The 20,308-nt window shown below is 40.9% G+C and overlaps 1 protein-coding gene across 2 annotated transcripts in view; it reads right to left on the minus strand.

The window, feature by feature from the left end:
- Window positions 1–20,308, minus strand: part of LOC118208131 (copine-5) — a 213,697-nt gene that overhangs the window by 149,621 nt on the left and 43,768 nt on the right. For both annotated transcript variants that reach the window (XM_035382495.1, XM_035382496.1), the window contains 2 exons: window positions 3,029–3,069; window positions 1,836–1,882 (listed from right to left, as the gene is read on the minus strand). In XM_035382495.1, coding sequence (XP_035238386.1) covers window positions 1,836–1,882; window positions 3,029–3,069 — 88 coding nt within the window. The remainder of the gene's footprint in view (window positions 1–1,835; window positions 1,883–3,028; window positions 3,070–20,308) is intronic.

Genomic DNA, 20,308 nt, shown 5'->3' on the forward strand with positions numbered 1-20,308 from the left:
AATTTTCAACCGTCCACCACATTTTGGCAATGTTCCAACACTTTCCTCATCACTGTTGCATGCATCACAAAAACTACTAGACTACCAACAAACGCTTACATTACATTGTGAAATATCCTCATTATAAAATACCAATAGACACTCAATTTCAAAAAGAACGTATATAACTGAAATATTATGAGCAGTAATACATACATAGCAATGATGAAATCTTATGTTTTCCGTAGATAGAGACAGAGACAGTAAATCAATGATACAGTTCTAAAAATGTTTCTAAAAAACATTGACAATGTTTTGTTATGCGCAGCATCTTTTACTGCTACCACAGAGTGAATGTGTAAGTGAAAGCGATGATAAGAAAACCTTTGGTTATGCTGACCTATACAACGCTATTCCAAAAGTAAAATTAGACATGTTATACATTGTTAGAAATCTTATACTCTCACCTACTGAGTAAATGAATTGTCAATCAAGCCAGACTGTACTAAAAAGGGCGAAAATGGCGTAAACAACACGTGTGGTATTACGCACAGATATTTTGGAAGGTACCCAGGCATCACAAATGCACGTATATTTCACAAACGGATTGTCCAAGACACTATATGACTACTCAGTCTCAAAAGGGACATCTCTATGCGTAAAACCAATGGTAAGGTTGTATATTTATTCAATATTTAGTCCCAGACTGTAGAATGACATGGTATCATTTTTTAAAACTTTGTCTCGTTTACTTCGTTATTCAGTGAGCAGCGTTTTCACTGCTGTATTGACATATTTTAGGGCTATTGTTGGGTTTATCTTGTTGCTATGACGGAATACAATTTTTGCGTGGTGAAAGAATATTTTTATGAATGCCCACATAGAAAATATTGTCCATTATGTCATGGGTGGGGGGTGTAGTTTCAGATGAGACTGCAGGGAGGGGGTTAAATGAACGACCAGAGCGACAATGGTGGCACTGCGAAACTGCGTATTCAGCATAGTTGTCATGTATCGTCTACTAATGAAACTAAAACAGAGCGTTTCTATTTTTAACTCATACTTTGGCTGCAGTAGCACTGAATGTCTGAGTTCAGTAATCTAGGCATGCTGGCATGCTGACCACTAGGGGCTTTGTGCTAAGAAGTTAATAACAATTTCATTACAAGAATAAATTACCTGAAAGTATTATTCTGCTGTATGCACATAGTACCAGGTGGTTGCTATACAATGCCAGCAAATTCCATTTGTTCTGCCAAACTAGCTAGCTAGCGAGCAAGCTAGAGTTAGTGAGTTAACAAGAGTTTATGCCTTATTTATGTTTATTTTGTACATCCCCATTGATTGTGCAACCACTGAAAAACTGTCCAACATCAGTGGGCTCTCGAACACGTAGGGTGCTGTCAGCATAGACGTCGGCATACAGAACCATTTTATTTATTTTCCCATAGCAAGCTCACGGATTAAATGCCTCAATCAATTGCAGTTCAGATATGACTACCCTCACCAACGAAGTTGAAGGAACAAAACATTTTTCCCCATCCATCGACTATATGTCAACAGGGAGAAGTCCCCGATTGGTCAAACCCAAAGGATCCACTGATAATATATGGATAAGCATTCATATATTACCAGCAAGACCTTGACTTTTTCGGATCATTATCAATATGGACAAAATCCCTCAAACAGCCAGTCCCCCACACTAAAAATGCACACCAAGCTTGCATCCTATACATATTCATAGGTATAATGACAGAGCAATCAGCAATGACGGTCATCGGCCAAACTTTTTAGCATCGTGTGGAATTTTTCAGCTGGGACAGGGAGTACCATAGAATAAGCTGAGGGTGCCTTACCTCTCTCCACTGTTTGGTTTCCACTCCCTGGGTGTACAAGACACACACTAGAAGAAGAGAGAGAGCAGATGGAGAACAGACTCATTAGCCAGGCCATATGCACAGAGGCAGTAAAGACACAGCCAAAATGCCACACACAGCACAGCATACTTTTTCTCAGTGGGGTATTAAACAGAAACAAGATAATAAAATATATGACTTTGCTCAAGAACCAGGGCTTGACTTCTTTCTTGAAGCCCCTTATGCTGTTCGTGAATATTCTTTCATTAGCGCAGATTTCACAAATGGAACAGTGGGAACAGGGGGTCTCTCACCCTGGGCGACCCAGGCCTGACCCCGGCACTGATGAATTATAGACTTGGCATGGATGGGAGTTCCTGACTGCGGCGGAATGGTGCATCATGGGAAGCTGCAGCCATTGACGGAGAGTTGGCAGGCAGGTCACGCTGCTGATTTAATCGAGGGCCCTGGGCAATGTAAGAGCCAGATACCTGCCCTGGGGGCCACAGGGCGGGGGACACCTGAGATGCCTGTAAATAACCAGCACTCTTCCTGACTTGGGGCAGGGGACCTATTTGAGCAGTTAATTTAAAAGCAATGGGCTCAGCGGGGGGGAGGGGCTTAAGGGGTGAACAGGCCTATCGATACAGAGTCTACAGTTATAATGCTTGGGCTTGGCAACTTTGGCAATCTCTCAGCACTTCAGAGTCGTTTCCCTCCTCTCGAGCGAGGCTTCCAACACCCCAGCGAGGCCATTAGCATTCGGTGGGCCACACGGGAGCTGCGCATGCATTGTGGGAGCTGCCGCAGACGCACGAGAAGAGGCGCTGCTTCATTTTGCAAATGAGATGCTGGTTTTGCAGGATGCTCGGAAATAGCAGCATAATCAAAATCACAACCAAGTTTGGCAGAAGTGGGGAAAAGTTAGGAAGGTGCAAGAAATGAGAGTAATATAGCAGACCAAAAAACTTTTGAAGCAATGTAGAAAACGCCTGTGGGAAGGTTTAATACAGGTTTAAGAACTGTACATCGTGTTCCACCATATAGGCAGAATTTCATCAACAGGGATTCATCCACATTCATGTTTTCATAGGCAATAAGTTCAAAAAGAATCAAACATGACTGCAACCACTGTATCAGGATGAGGCCACATTTTACCACAAAGGCACAAAAGAGCAGTACACTGTACTCACATGGGTCTGATTTGGAGAATGTGTCTTTGTCCAAAAGATTCCTGGAAAAAAAAGATGTGAATCAGTACAAAAGTACATGATTATTATTGATTGTGCATAGTTACATTTTGATATAAACCAATAAGGCTTTTATAAATACATACATCATAAATACAGATTAATCATGAGCAAAAAAAAATTTTCCTTCAAAAAAAAAAAAAAAATCAAGGCACTGATTGGATTCAACTCAAGAATTAACAAAGTATTAGCCGTCCACGTGGATGGTCACTCACCAGTCTAGCTTAGGCCTACTCTATTCTGTCATTGGCGGCATACAAGTAATCGCACACTGCTACTACTAGTACTACTTTCTATCACTGGGGGCGTAAATTAGGTTTAACCCACTTGGGGTGCATCTGCACTTCATACAGTAGCAATCCCAGCAAGCTAGCATGCTACATTAAAACTATGCAATCTGTTAGCCGCTAAAAGACTGTTCATGTTTACATAGCCTACCCCCATCGTGTTCGTTTTTTCCCCACCCACGGGGTTAAATGTAACATTTCACTCCATACTTTCGGTTAAATTGCTAGTGAATCTAGCTCTAATAATATACTTAGAAGTGAGCCAAATACAGAAACTGTTGGTTATTTCCCCTACCTACTGGACTGAATCACAACACAGATTTTGGTACTTCATTTCAGTGCTGTCTTTTTCTTCACTAACATTATACTCACTTTGTCGACTAACAGCAGGTTTCGTTAGCAAGCTAGCTAATGTTAGCCTTGTAAATCCCACTTAAAACCCAAGGCTTTTTGTCATCTTAAATAAACCCCATTATCTCCAAAATTATATACAGTACAGACATGGTTCAAGGCTTGAAATGAAGAGCAAATCCCCTGATCCTATAGGAGTTTCACTCTGTAAAATACAGGAAATATTTATTCTGAAACACAAAAAAGAAATACAAAAAAAGTTTCTGTATTTTCTTTCCTCTATAGTGATTATATGTACTTCTGATACTGGACGAAACCAAATTTATTTTTCCAATTATACCCCAGGATTTGTACAACACCACAATAAATGTTTGGAGTGGATTTTTCACTGTAAGATAACATAACATAATGACGAGAACAGGCCATTCAGCCCAACAATGCTCACCATTTTACTGACTAAATTGTACCGAGTGCACTGATTAACTACAGACTAGAGAGTATCTAACACTGTATCAAGCCTGGTCTTCAAAACTCCCAGGGTTTCTGCCTCTTCTACATGACCCGGCAGGCTATTCCACACATTCAGCCATGTTCACAAAACATTTCTTAAATTATTCTTACTTTTGTTCTTAAAAATTTTTCTATGAAAAACCTATATGAGATTCATGACACATGTGCAGACCTTTGTTTTTGTGCATATATCCCAGGTATATGAGATGATGAATGCTAAATTTTATGCACAATCCAAATTTTTTTTATACTTCTAGCAATTAATCACAGACATTTCAGATTATTAGTTCTACACATCCTCTTCCATTCCCTCACCCCCAGTCATCCAAAGCCACCCTTACAAAAATTTTGTGTTAAAAAGATTTAATTGGCGGTCGCAATATAATAAGAAGTCTTGACAGCTTCCATCTGGGCAGTCTGCACCTCCCCACCCATTTCACTCTCTGACCTTCCTGCCCCACCATTCCCTAGTTTAAATAATCCTGTGCTACTTTAAGTATATGCTGGCCCAGTGCAGCAGTACCCCTCTGGTTCAGGTGCAGCCCATCACGCTTGTACAGGTCACCTCTCTCCCAAAAGGAGTCCCAGTCCCCCATAAACCTGTACCCCTCTTTTTTACACTTGGTTCATCACCACATGTTAAACCTCCAAATAAAACGTTGCTTGCACGTGGCACCAGTAGTATACCAGAAAATACTACCGTGGAGGTTCTGCTCCTAATATTTTCTGACAGCTCAACTAATTTCTCCTGCAGAACATCAAACCTACCCTTACCTATGTAATTGGTTCCTATAGTAACTAACCAAATGCTTCTAGGGAATCAAATATGTTGTTGTGTCATCTTTATTTCTTTCTTTTTGTGCTCCCACATTCTTTGAGGTCAGAGCAGTGCAAGCTACTTTTCTCCCAATGTCACTATTTGACACCACAGACACCAGAGACTCCAGTATGCAGTCCAAGGTTATATTAATGATATAACAAGTAATATGGAAAATATTAGCACATAATGTGTTAGTAACCTTATAGTCTTTGGTCATAATATAAGTATTTTAAAATCATGATTTTGACTGCACAGGGTCTTTAATAATGATGCTCAGATAGCCCCATGGGGGAGTGTTCTGTTCACAAATAAATAATCTGACTCACCTTTGCATTAAATTGAAAAGATGCTCTTTTCTAGAGCCACTTAAAAAGTGCATTCCTAGAGGTTTAAACAAGGAAAAGAGAGAATGCCAAGCAATCGATGTTATAATAGATAGCAGTAGTCAGCACATAAACCTGCAAGTACTTTAAAGTAGCAAATGGGTTTGAGGGCACTGTGGTAGTTCTAGGTAGAGCTGGTAAAATTATATTCGCTCAGTTAACCCCTGCGTGCAGATGTCAAACGTGGCCAATAGTCACTCATTTAGGAGGTGCCATATTTAAAGCTTTATAACTCCAGGTTTGAGCATCACAGAGACTTGGAAAATGGCTCAAATGAAGCAAGACCCTTGTACCATTTGCAATGCAATTACTAAAACGATATTAGTTTATATTCATAATTTAGGTAGAAATAAAAAGCCACAAATGCAATTAGCAATAATGCAAAAGTGAAGCCCTTTAGTTTGAAATTAAACACCGAGAGATTACATATAAAATAGGTGAACGTATACATGTCCAGGATCATAAACTCTTTGACGACAAGTGCAAAGAGGGTGATATGTGGAAATACTAAAGATAGACAAAATTGTGCATCACTGTAAATCTTACTATAGTCATATATCACTATAAATAAACTGTTTTGACTCATTAAACTCACCTTTGCATCATTTTCAAGTGCTATCCTTCCAACAATATAGGGCATTGAGGAGGCAAAAACCATATCCAAAACCTCTCCAAAAATGAATAAAATGCTTTTTGTCCATAATAAAGCATATAAAGTTGCCCTAATACAAAAAGATTGCGACGCACTGTGGTACACATATCTAAATATGTAAGAATTCAGTCTTTTATGTATTTTTGCACGCTATGTAATGTTTGTTTGCATGGGGATGGGATGACATTTTACAAATGTTACTATTTATGATCACTCGAAGTGAAATTTTTCATTCATCTAGCACATATCAGAACGCAGTAAATTTGAATGACTATTTTCCATGCCCTAAGTGACAAGTTTAGCCCATGGAGATACTAATATTCAAAACAATAAATGACAACTGAATATTGAAAGGGACATCTTTACATATAAAACCAATGGTAAGACTGTATATTTATTCCATATTAAGTCACAGATATAGATAGTCGAATGACATGGTATAATAACACAAGAATTCCTCTAGTTTATTTTGCTATTCAGTGAGTTTTTCACTATTGTGTCAGCATACCTTCAGGTTATTGTTGGCTTTATCTTGTTGCTAATTTTTGGTGAAAGAATATTTTTACAAAATCTCACATGGATGCTAGTGTTCAGTGTGTCATGCATGGGGGGTATAGTTGCAGATGAGACAGCAGGGAGTGGTGCTTGTTACAAAGACGACCTACGTGACAATGGTGACACTTAGAAATTCCATATTTGGCACAATTGTTTTGTATCATCTACTAATGCTAGAACACAGAGTTTGTTGTTGACACTCATAATTCGGTTGCAGGGACACCGAATGTCTGAGTCAAGCAATCTCGGTAAACCAGTGTCCTGGCCACTAGTGGGCTTGTGCAAAGGGGTTAATTGAGAAAAGATGCAGTGTAAACAGTTGTGTCTCAAGTCAAGCTAGACAGTGACTCAGTTGTCCTCTCAGCTGGTTCACTGTTACAAAAATGCAACTTATCCTGAGAGTACACAATAATAACATCATCAGGGTCATGGTGGGGCTGAAGCCAATCTTAGCAGACATTGGGGGAAAGGCAGGAATGCACCCTGGACAGGTCACCAATCCATCACAGGGCCTACACACAATTTACTCACATTCATATCTGAAGGACAATTTAGATTATTTAGACTGTTGGAGGAAGCTGCAGCACCTGGAAGAAATCAACGTGGTCAAAGGAAGACCATGCAACCCTACACAGAAAGGCCCTCGACCTGGATCGGCACCTTCGGCCCCTTCTCGCTGTGAGGCAGCACTGCTCATTAATCCACCATGTTGTCCCAACAAAACCATAATCTTAATCCATTTTTGTTTTTCACCTGGCACTATATGACATGATTAGTCATTTTGATTACATTCAGACAATGAAATTAAAATAATTCTTATATCTCCCTGAAAATCCAATTTTTCATCTTCATCTACTCAAGACCACACATGACCAGATGAGCTATTTTAACGCCAATATGTTCAACTTCAATGAACGACTGTTATAATGGAATGCAAATCAGGAAAAAGCAATTGAATTTTGTTTTCAAATCAAAGATTAAACCCAGGTTTTCAGTTTTATGCACCTATAAACAATTGTCTGTGTTTCACTCCTTTGTGTTTAATTCATGCATCTACATGTCATAAGACACATAAATTCTGTGGAATAGCATATTAATTGGAATGGCATATTTTCAGCCAAGTTTCTTGTTGATGGGGCATAACCCATGAAAACAGAGTAGAGTTCATCCCAACAGTTTTTTAGGAGAGTTTTGCTGTAACCGGCATAAGAATTTTAAGAATAAGAGAATATGCTTTTCATTAATAGCTTGTTTTTTTTATAATGAAAAGTAGTTTGTTGCGATGGTTACATTACTGGTCTGTATAGTTATACATCAGAAATGCTTCCTTTGTGCTTTGGGATTAATCTGGGCAATTGCTAAATCAATGTGCATTAAAGGTCAATTAGGGAATTTTGTATTCTAACTTTGCAATTACACTTCCATTTAATATCATCATATCCTCCTTACAAAATCCCATTTTTCATCACTTTTCATCATATTAAGACCCCAAAGGAAAGGGTCGTTCAGAAGAAAATGGAACCAGAATCACAAGCCATGACTTCATAAATTTCACACTGATTTGTTTATTTTTCAATTTCAAGAAAGCAATTTACTCATTTTTAGATTTCCTCCAGTTATCCTCATACGCAGTAAATGTGCTGGTATTCTGCTTCAGGAAAAACAGCCAATGGGGAAGAGCCCTCAGTGCCCATGCTCCAGCATATTACTTTCTATAAAATGGCTCTGGCACTGTCTCTGAAAGAGCTGCAGACAGCCAGATGTGAAATCACACCCTTAAACCCGAAACAAGGAAAATGCATTCCTCTGGATTTTGTTATGGAACAGAGCCAACAAGGATCTATAAGCATATGGATGGGGTACAACCTGTTATTTTAACCTTAAACTTAAGCATTTATAAAAGGCGGTTCACCATGGTTTGTGCTTTTAGATAAGAATACACTTTGGAGACGGCCCTTGTGTGTGCACCTCTGGCCTTCATTCCCCTTTACTGAGTGGCCTGTGAGGGTGACAGCTCAGTCAAACCAGAGGCAGATCATATGGAGATGCCAACACCAGCAATGTTCAGAGGAGGCAGGAATAGCACTCGCCCTGCTTAGATATGCGTCAGACCCCATTCAACTAACTTCCTGCCAATACTCTGCTAATGTGTGACTGCACCTACAACTGAACACCTCTTCCCTAGTGCCTTAGTCTTGTGATTTTTTTTGTAATTCCCCCCAAAATACTCATGTGATCCATTTAAAAAAAGCGAGTGAAAAGCGAGTAAATGGCCAAACTGGAAATCCATCAGTATTTGCATCACACGTAATTGTTGGGAGATATGAAGACTGCAAGTGTAAACAGACCACTGGGTGTGAATTGTGGAGACAAACCACTGACTGCTTTACCTCAGGGAAATGGAGAGCTCAGATGCAGTTCACTTATGGCAGCATGGCTGCAGTCATTTGTCCTGGTTTTTGTACTTAATGTATTCTAATGCTTCACATTCTTACTTTCTAAAACATTCACAAAGAAGGTCTTCCGTTTCAGTGTAGAGCAGAAAAACTGCAAGCAATTAAAAAAAAAAAAACTGCACCTCATTGGGATTAAAACTAAGTACATTTGAGCGTGTTACACTACTCAAAGATTTTTTTCTCATTTTTAACATGGAAAACCGGAATCCTTCATCTTGGCATGATCTGAAAATGTTGCACTCTTGCAGCTGTTCATCTGCCAATTAATGTCTCCTGCTTAGTATGCACTTGCAATTAGCTCATATTTTACCACACTCTCCCCTGGAGACATTACGCCAGCGTTCTCTCATCTTTCCGAGTCCAGATGTGAATGGTGGATGGCAAATCATTTTCAGTCAGTGTCAAAAGATGATTGAATCCCTGTCAGTGCTAAAACCAAATGTTTACAAGCGCTGTCGTTCCAAAGGGCAGTTCATTCTGTTTTCTTTCATGTGAATCCAGCAGCCTCCAAAAGGCAGGAACCTTCAAGCTAAATTATCGCTCACCTAACACAAGCAAGGAAGAAAGTTGACTTCTTGAAAGTTACAGCAATATTACTTGACGAGGGACTGGTGATTTAACGCAAAGATTCTTCCTTGAGTTCCACTGGGAAATTGTGGTTTTGGAAGAAGGGTGGACCCCCTAATTGAATAACCTAACTATACCAGAGATTCAATTCACTGAAGCTGTCCGCTTCATTGAATCCCAATGAGTCTTCATTAAATGTGAATAGAACTTTTTTTAGTACAAGCACAATATATTTTTCATGCATTTTTATGATCACTATTGTAATAGATTGAGCTTAAGGGGTTAATGTTCTAGCTTAACACAGACCGTTGTGATTGGTTAGTCAGGTCACATGTTGTTTTGGAGAAGTTCAGTGGAAGACGAGCCTAGCACGTAAGAGAGTCTTGTGCTGTACCGGCTAAAAGTTTTGCAGTAAAGTACGTTTACTTATAACCCGCCTGCTGTCTGGAGTGCCTCATTTAAAAAGCCCGCAAGATATCACAAATTGGCGACGACGATGACCCGTCTGCAGTGAGAGGAAGCGACGGAGCAGAGCTGTGAAAGAAAGGCCCGAATTTCCCTAGCTGCGGAACAGGCTGAGCGTGGCGCTTATTGGACGAGGGGAGGAGATCAAAGAGTCGCGAGAGGACTTCGTGTCCTACCTGGAAAGGTGTGAACTGTGGCTGGTGGCGAACGAAATTGCGGAGGAAAAAACGGTCAGTGTTTTTCTAGCAGTCATTGGTCCCGAAGCATACGGACTTCTGAAGAATTTAGTCACGCCACAAAAGCCGGTGGCCATGACTTATGCACAGTTAACAGCGGCGTTGCAATCTCATTACCAGCCGAAGACCTTGGTAATTGCGGAGAGATTCCGTTTTCAGAAGCGCAATCAAAGGGAAGGAGAGTCAGTGGCAGATTATATAGTGGCATTCAGACAATTGTCAACGCATTGTGAGTTTGGGGCACATTTAAGTGAAGCTTTGAGAGATCGCTTAGTGAGTGGGCTGGCCTCCAAGGCGATACAGCGTAAACTGTTGACGGAGAAAGACCTTACGTTTACACGAGCATGTGAGATAGCACAGTCAATGAAAATGGCGTCAAAAAATTATCTGGAAATCTTAGGGAAGTCACAAAATGCGGCTGTAAATCAAGTCTCTAAAAAAATGTGCAGACAAGGGGAAAAGGCAGTTTAGATATGGAGGTGAGAACTCAAACAGAGAAAATCAGACATTCACCACGGGAGTGTAAAGTTAAAAATGAGAAATGTCATGCCTGCTTCAAAACTGGACACATTGCAAGAGCATGTAGAAATAAGAAACAAACAGCAAGGGCCCAGTATGTGGAAACTGGGGATCAGACAGTAGACAAAGAAGAGGACACCTAAGGAGTGTTCACGGTGTATACAGCGTCCAGTGGTAAAGGGGGCATCACAGTGAATGTGAAAGTGGATGATAAAGACATTAGCATGCAGTGTCCCTGGCGTCTGAAGTTTTGCACCAAAGCAAATTCCCACATTTACCCATAAAAGGGTCCAACATTAAACTGAAATCTTACTCTGGAGAAAACACTCCATTGCGCGGTTATGTCTTGGCACCAGTACAATATGGTGACCAAAAGGCAACTTTGCCTCTTGTTATAGTTCAAGGCGATAGGCCTGCCCAGATGGGGAGGAACTGGCTTGAAAAATTTAAGCTAGATTGGAAGAGCATGTTCACAGTAGAAAAAGAAACAACTCACAGTGATCCCGAGTTGCAATCAGTGCTGAAGCGCCACTCACTGGTGTTTTCTGAGAATGTTGGTGCAATTGAGGATTTCAAAGCAACCATACAAATGCGGCTTGGTGCACAACCAATATTTTCCAAAGCCCGCCCTGTGCCTTACTCTCTGAAGTATGCGGTGGAAAAAGAACTGGATAGGTTAGATAGAGAGGGGATAGTTTCAAAGGTGGAACAAAGTGAATGGGCGGCACCGACTGTGATTGTTCCGAAGGCTGACAAGTCCATCCGCATCTGCGGGGGTTACAAAGTCACAATAAACAGCCAATTGGAAGAGGAAATGTACCTACTGCCCAATGCGGAAGATTTATTTGCGACCTTGGCGGGAGCGAAATGGTTCACCAAGTTAGACCTTTCTCATGCTTACCAGCAACTCAGACTAAACAAAGACTCTGAAAAGTATTTAACCATAAAGACACATGAGGGACTATATCGTTGCCATCGCCTCAGCTACGGCGTTGCAAGTGCACCATCAATATTCCAAGCTGTGATGGACCAGATTCCTCAGGGGCAAGGAGGGGTCACCTGTTTTCTGGATGATATTTTGATAGCACGAAGGAGGAACACTTAAAAAGGCTGAATGCAGTGTTAAGCCGTCGATATGGCGTACAACGATATGGCGTGAGGGCAAAGCTGGCAAGATGCAGATTCTTGCAGAGAAACGTGCAGTATTTGGGGCACCTGATAGACTAAGATGGCCTGCACCCCACACAGAAAAAGGTGGAGGCGATCACACATGCCCCAAAGCCCTAAAATGTCACAGAGTTGCGGTCGTACTTAGGCTTGTTGAATTATTACGGCCGGTTCCTGAAGAATATTTCCAGCGTGCTCCAGCCATTGCATGCACTGTTAAGAAAGGAAGAGAAGTGAAGTTGGACACCAGCCTGTGATGAGGCTTTCAGGAAGGGAAAGGAGATGCTGCTGAACAGTACAGTCCCGGTGCGTTATGATACTGAAAAACCGCTGAGGTTGGCTTGTGAAGCCTCCCCATATGGGGTGGGGACAGTTATTTCCCATGTTATGAACAATGGAGAGGATCGTCCTATCGCATTTGCATCGCGCACTCTAACAGAGGCCGAAAAAAAAGTATGCGCAGATAGAAAAAGAGGCGCTGGAAATCATTTATGGAGTGAGGAAATTCCATAAATATTTATATGGACGCAAGTTTACCCTTATCACAGATCACAGATCTCTTGCTGGCAATACTGGGGCCAAAAGCAGCAGTTCCCACACTAGCCGCCCCACGGATGCAGCGCTGGGAGTTGATTCTGATGGCCTACAGTTGAGATTGAATATAAGAAGTCGGCAGATCACTTCAATGCAGATGCCATGTCCAGACGTCCTCTAGGGGAGACAGATAAAACAGCCCAGGAGTCCAGCATATTTTACTTCTCTAATGTGGAAACCTTACCAGTGTCAGCCCATGACATGAAGGTAAGCACAAGCAGGGATCCTGTGCTGAGCAAAGTCTGGAGCTACCGATGAATGGTTGGCCTGGTCACCTGGAAGAAGAAAATCTAAAGCCTTACTTAGTGAGGGGACATGAACTGTCTGAAGACCAGGGATGTATCTTGTGGGGTCTCAGGGTTATTGTTCCACCAACCTACAGCGTTAGCGTAGCGTTAGCTAGCGTTTTTTCTAATTGTTAGCTAACATTAGATTATGTTAATTACATTAGCTAGCTAGCTAACGCAATGTTACCTGATATGAGAGATGGCTACTGACTGTGCACAACATTGTCTAAACTAATGTTGCCTTTCCTGACATGGTCCAGTAGCTAGCGTTATCTGTGCAAATAACTACGTAATTTAATAACGTTACATTGTCATCAAATGTAATACGAAATCTGCATCAACAAATAATATGACCTCTCATGTTACACAAAAACATTTTAGGGTTCCATAACGCTAGCAGACACCGAGAAAAAAACACCGCCTACCCTCTCTGGCGGACCAACCACTGATGGGTGATGGAAAACGTGTCACTAACTGAGCGCCGCTTGTGCTTTTTTCCCGGGAATGTCGCCACAGGCACCCAGTTTTTTAATCATAAATTATAATAATAATAACAATATAAATTAATATAATAATAGGCACAATCACCATTGTGTTACCTAATTCAGCGATATATTGTGACTTAACAGACATTTATTTTAATGAAAATCTTTAAGAATAATTTTCACAGATGCCTCAAATGTGAGGAGAACAACAGTTCATCACTTCATAACTAAACTGAATAGCCGTGAACTCATCAAAATAAAAAAATCAAGACAGAAACCTTCAAGCAGACAAAGAAAAGCTTTTTTTTTCCTACAGAAACTCCACGCTCACCACTGATTGGCTAAGGCCCCTTGTTGAAGTTGATAATCATGCTTAAAGCCTGTTCATGTGTGAAATTGCAACAGCACCTCTCTGACCTACCAGGCCTCTCTGCTGAGTAAAGCACCACCCTTTGAGTCTGCGATCCTGCAGCTCTACTGCTGTGGAGGCCAGGAGAGTTCAGATTTAACAGCGACCAGGTCACCATCCACTCTTTAAGCAAGCAATGTTACAATTAACAACAAGAACACAAATACTCCAAATGAGCCTGCTGAAAATGTCTAAATTGCTGAAAGCAATTTAGACATTTTCTAGAAAATTGTTTTCCTCCTTAAATGAATCTATTACTTCATAAAATATGAACTGATTTTTGTAGCATGATAACTTTGCGCAAGAACTGGCAACGATCCATAGAAAAGGAGAGGATTAAGAGGACACTGTATTAATGCATCCAAGCAGTTCTTCGCTGAGAGAATATGTAGATCATTCCCTGATACGATCATCTCATACAATATTACCCGGCACCTATTAAGAAAAGGTTATTGGTCAGAAGTATTAACAGCACCATGCATTTCATGATGCATTCTCAAAGAGGGCACCATGAAATGCAGTTATGGGTATGGCTAAACTGAGAAAACACAGATTCAATCAACACTTGTCCATAAGCCTTAAATTAAAATTTTAAACCATTTTTGGTCACAAGCGCAGGTGATGTAATGGTCAATGGTGATTAAATGGTGTGTTGATCACCAAACTGCTCAAATTGTGTCTGAAAAAAAGAAAGTAAAAAGTCATAGTTAAGGAAAAATATTGAGTGAATACAGATTTTTCTTCTAATATGGCAGACACAAAATGACATTTATAATCTTGGCGAAGGACAGCGCTGTTTCTCTGGGCTCCTTTCAACTGTCCAGAATTGGCTTAACTGGCACTGTACACCATTCATAAAGGTTGCAGCTTGAGTACTATAAACACAGCTGAACCTGATACAGATTGTGATTATCTCCACCATTCCCACTTCTTTTTTTCAATTTTAATACACTGTTAGCAAAATCTGGTTTTATACTTCAGAGGGGGAAGATAATTGACATATGATACCATAAATGCGGAAATTGTTCCTGGAGATGGATTCGCCAGTAATTAAAGATTCCCCTTAATGGTTTTAATATTCACTTAGTCCAATGGTGAGCTCAGTAAATAAGCAATGAGTTTAGGCAATATTCACACACAGCTAATTCAGTTATTTATAAATTCAACATTCTCCCTTGTGTGAAAAACAGGGTGCACTGTCTCACATAGGTGCAGGTGCAGGCTACCATATGAAAATTTCCATACACACCAGGTGAATGTGAATAGCAAGTGATTAAGTAAATAATTACATACCTTGTTTAAATAGCACAAACAACATTACGGTCGTTTATTCTTTGTTAATGAATCGGAATACAATTATTCAATGCGCTTCACCAAACTAACCAAAATCAGTCTCCTGGGTTTATGTATCATGACCATACCTCTGTTTGGCCCTGTGGATTGAAGGGGTGCTCATCTTTTACTCTCTTGAATCTTTTGATTCGTTTGCTCATCACGTCAAATTAAATAACACGCCCCTGCATTTTAATGAGCTCTACTTCTGAAGAGTGAATGGAAAGATTCTGTGGAATAAAATGGGAAATCAAACAGACGGGCATGGGTAGTTCGGCCTGCACCCAGCAGACCAAGCCATGCCTGGGGATCAGAAGTATGAAAGGGGAGGGATCAGAATGGGGCCTAATTGCATCCATTCAGAGGCCGACGCCAGTGTAAAAATAGAAATAATTGAAACGGTTCTGCTGAACAGCCTGGACAATCACTATTGCATCTAATTCTCCCTCACAATCTGCATTTATTATCCCCCTTAAGAAGCTATGAGAAATTACAGTTTAAATGTGTTCCAGTAGGGGGAGGGGGGAGGGTGTCTTATTGTAACAACCATGTCTAATCCTCCAACCTTCATGTTCTCATTACAGTCCTAGACAGAAATGGCTCAGACAGGCTGCTCTTAGGACTGGGAACGCCTCTCCAGACCTGCATTACCAGCTCATCCCCAGAGAGTTGGAGTAATCGTACTGAAGCAGGTTCACACTGAGGCAGCTGTGGAATGAGATGGATGCACACACTGGCCATTTCTCCTTTTCCAGAATGGGAGGGTACTGCCGCTGTCTAAAATCATGTCATCCAAAACATTCAAGTTGTTCTCGCTCCCCTCATCTTCCAGGTTGAATCTAAATATTTTAACATATCAATCTGGCCCCGCACCATGGAGAACCTTCCCACTGTCAGCCGATGTGCGCCGTGCTCTGATCTGGGGAAGCAGGCTTGGCAGAGTGATGAACGAACGTCCAAATGCAAAATTCAATCTGTCACTGACTGACACTGACAGACTGACAGGAGAAAAGATCTGTGTGCTGAGAACTTTTCCCTGCTGGGACACAGCTCAGAAACACACACATCCCAACATTACCATTCAGCTGTAACGGAACGCTTCTCAACACCGCCTTCCAGCTGTAATGGAAAACTTCCCAAGACTACCATTCAGCTGTAATGAAACACTTCCCAACACTACCATTCAGCTGTAATGGAACACTTCCCAACACTACCATTCAGTTGTAATGGAACACTTCCGAACACTACCCTTCAGCTGTAATAGAACACGTCCCAACACTACCATTCAGCTGTAATGGAACACTTCCCAACACTACCATTCAGTGTAATGGAACACTTCCCAACATCACTGTCCAGCTGTAATGGAACACTTCCCAACATTATCAGTCCGCTGTAATGAAACATTTCCCAACATTATCGGCCAACTGTAATGGAAAACTTCCCAACATTACTGTCCAGTTGGAATGGAACACTTCCTACTATTACTGTCCAGCTGAATTATTAACATTTAACAGATTGAATAACTTGTTGTTTTCTATTAGTTTATTTGTCTGCTGTCATTTTCAACTCTGCTTTAAACTAAAGAAATTATCTGAGACCACAGTGTCAGCCTGCAATTTCAGCCTGACTTTTAATTTTGATTAACCACCTGCCAATATTCCTTGACGACAAGGGTTTATTTTTTCAGCCAGGGCAGCAGTGTCTGAGAAAAAACCTCAAAAATGAAAAGGGGGGGGGGGGGGGGGGGGGGGGGAAGTACATTCAGAGAAAAATGGCCAGTCGCAGAGAATATTTCTATTATTGAAGTATCAATTTTGAATGAGAATCCTGGATGGATTCTTCAGACAGCCTAACTGCAGCTCTGAAACTCAGTTTCACAGTTTCATAGTAATTCAGCAAATCATGGTGGGCTGAGGATCCTTTTCTGGTGAAGTCGTACAGAAAGAGCACCCGGCGACCCAGAGTCTTTAAATAGAGACGTTTCTCCCTCCCGTATAATGTGATTGACCTACAGTATCTGGAGGGAGCAGGGGATCAGTCGCAATTGTGTATCTCGTGACTCACGTCACTGATCAATTACATCCCGAAGGCTCTTCAGTCACGTCTCATAATTCAGTGCCTAATGAACAAAGGGGTTGGAGTATGGTAATGTGGCTCAGTGACAAATGCTATTACAGAACATCTGGTGGCTTCCCTGTGTATTCTGACCCCATCACAAACAGTGCAAAGGCACCGGAGAAAAATAGCATTTCGACGGCGTGTGCCCATGACTGAGCTGCCGCGCTGTTTTTAATTACAAACGACTGCAGGACTCCTGACATCGGTCCTCCGTTTCTCCTTTGGTGGGGAAGCAGTGTGTATGTGTGTGTGTGTGTATCTGTCTGTGTGTGTGTGTGTGTGTGTATGTGTCTATGCGTATGTCTGTGTGTATGTGTGTGTATGTGTGTGTGTGCCTGTGTGTATTTGTGTGTTGTGTGCGTGTGCGTGAGAGTGAGAGATGTTGTTATTTGTTTGTAATTATACTCTGTGGTTGTAGATGCTAAATCACAAAAAGGCGGACGTTATCTCATTCTTAGAACAAGCTGACCAAGGCCGGGTTTATGAGAATGACAAAACTAAAAATTATTGGCTGTTTTCACAGGAGCCCAGTTGTGATGCAGAAAACCAATTCTGAATGGACCATTTAGCCTGGTGATTTATTTTCTCATAAAACAAAAAAGAAATGTTAAGTAAAAACTAGTTCATATTTTACCAACAGACAGGCATCATGCCACACAGTACCACCAATGGCAAGACTAAATAAACCCTGATTTTTAACGTATGGGACCTTCAAGTATGCACAGGTTACCTTTTTAATATTATAAGACTGTAGTGGATGATGAAAAGCAGTTTGGACACTACAGAATCTCAACACAGAAGTCTCATAAGGGAACTGTTACGGCTGCATACAGTACAACCACCGTAAACATAGAGAGGCCGACACCTTGTTTGTACGAAGACTAATTTTTTATTTACAAAGAGGAAAAAGGTTACATCAAAAAAACTAGGAGCATACCCCAGCTACAAGGCCTGTGTGCTCCCCAGTGGGGGTGAAGCAAAGGAAGCAATCGAAGAGAGAGAGAGCCGCGTCCTCCTTCTGAAGAGGTCCTTATATAGGGAAAGCATCACCTCAGAGCTCCGTGCATAGGTCTCCCGCAGGTGAGCGCAGTACCCTACAAACAGACCGGTCCATACAGATGGAGGCAATCAGTGCCCCCACTTGGGGCAGAGGGACGTAATTGGAATATTTAATTACTTTAGCATTCTTAATAAGGAGATATATGACCAGTCCTTTGGTATGAAATTTGTTTTGGGTGCAGAAGGCAAAACCACTGATTCAGGTAGAACACCCTGCACCATCCCATCCAGTGAAAAATATTTACAATAGCCAGGCAAATTAATTTGTTTTGTTTTTCTGGAATTTTCTTTGCATTAACCAAAGACAGTGGCTCACCCACACTTAAGTATATTAATATAAGTATATAACTTGCACTTTGCATTGTGCCTTGATTGCCATGTAGCTAATGAGAGACCATCTAACAGGGAACTGAACCACAATAATATTGTTTCGCATATGTAAACAGTTTATGTCTAAAAACATGATAATCAAATAATATATGAAATTCTGGTTTCCTGTACTGCCAGGTTAGCTTTGATTCATTGCAACACATTATTGCATTCCTACCAAACTATCAAAGATGACTTGATTACTGTAAGCGTGAATTAAAATGGTGTTTCTTAATCGGAGTGCTGGTTTTTATATATATTTTCCCTTAATTTACCCATAATTAAATTTTCCCAGTCAATGGACAATTATGCCATAGTCATTAATGATGGGAGAACAATACTTTAAGAAGCTAAATTTATGTGCAGCTCATGGTCACTAGCTACATTCACTGAAAAAAAAAAAAACAAAAAAAAAAAAATGTTTCATTGAATAATTTCAATTGCAATGTCAATTTGTTACACCTATTTTTTGAGTTCATAATTGAATTTTTAGTAGATTTGTTTGAATGAAACTAAAATAATTTAATTGAGAAAACCCAAAATATGTTGGTGTAACAAGCTGAAGTAAAATTTTTGCTTTATCCAATGAAGGATTTTTTTCCCTCAGTGTTGCCTTTAAAGCCTATCAATTAAAGCATACAAATTAAATGTATTCCCTTTATTATTAGAATGGATATAAAAATGACACAGGATAGCACTATCCATTGGGTTTACGAAACCTTACTTAACCTAATCTACTGATAATAAGCACTGGAATTTAAAAAAAAACAGAACTCAGAGACTCTTTAAGACCAGAGGGAAGACACAGCAGAAAAGACTACCTCAGGTGGAGACCACACTGTTCTTCAGAGCTGTGGCTGTGCATTAATGTGGAGCAGTACTGGCTGAGATCACTACACCTCTCAATCTAGTGAAAAACACTAACCACCTCCACTCTCTCTGTGAAAAACATTAGCAGCCTCCACTCCCTCAGTGAAAAACACTACTCACCTCCACTCTCTCTGTGAAAAACACTACTCACCTCCACTCTCTGTGTGAAAAACACTACTCACCTCCACTCTCTCTGTGAAAAACATTACCAGCCTCCACTCTCTCTGTGAAAAACACTACCAGCCTCCACTCTCTGTGTGAAAAACACTACCAGCCTCCACTCTCTCTGTGAAAAACCCTACCAGCCTCCAATCTCTGTGAAAAACACTACCAGCCTCCACTCTCTGTGTGAAAAACACTACCAGCCTCCACTCTCTGTGTGAAAAACCCTACCAGCCTCCACTCTCTCTGTGAAAAACATTAGCAGCCTCCACTCTCTGTGACAAACTCTACCAACCTCCACTACCCACCTCCACTCCCTCTGTGAAAAACACTACCAGCCTCCACTCTCTCTGTGAAAAACCCTACCAGCCTCCAATCTCTGTGAAAAACACTACCAGCCTCCACTCTCTGTGTGAAAAACACTACCAGCCTCCACTCTCTGTGTGAAAAACCCTACCAGCCTCCACTCTCTCTGTGAAAAACATTAGCAGCCTCCACTCTCTGTGACAAACTCTACCAACCTCCACTACCCACCTCCACTCCCTCTGTGAAAAACCCTACCAGCCTCCA

The sequence above is a fragment of the Anguilla anguilla genome, chromosome 11 (genome assembly GCF_013347855.1).
Source record: "Anguilla anguilla isolate fAngAng1 chromosome 11, fAngAng1.pri, whole genome shotgun sequence".
Taxonomy (NCBI): Eukaryota; Metazoa; Chordata; class Actinopteri; order Anguilliformes; family Anguillidae; genus Anguilla; species Anguilla anguilla.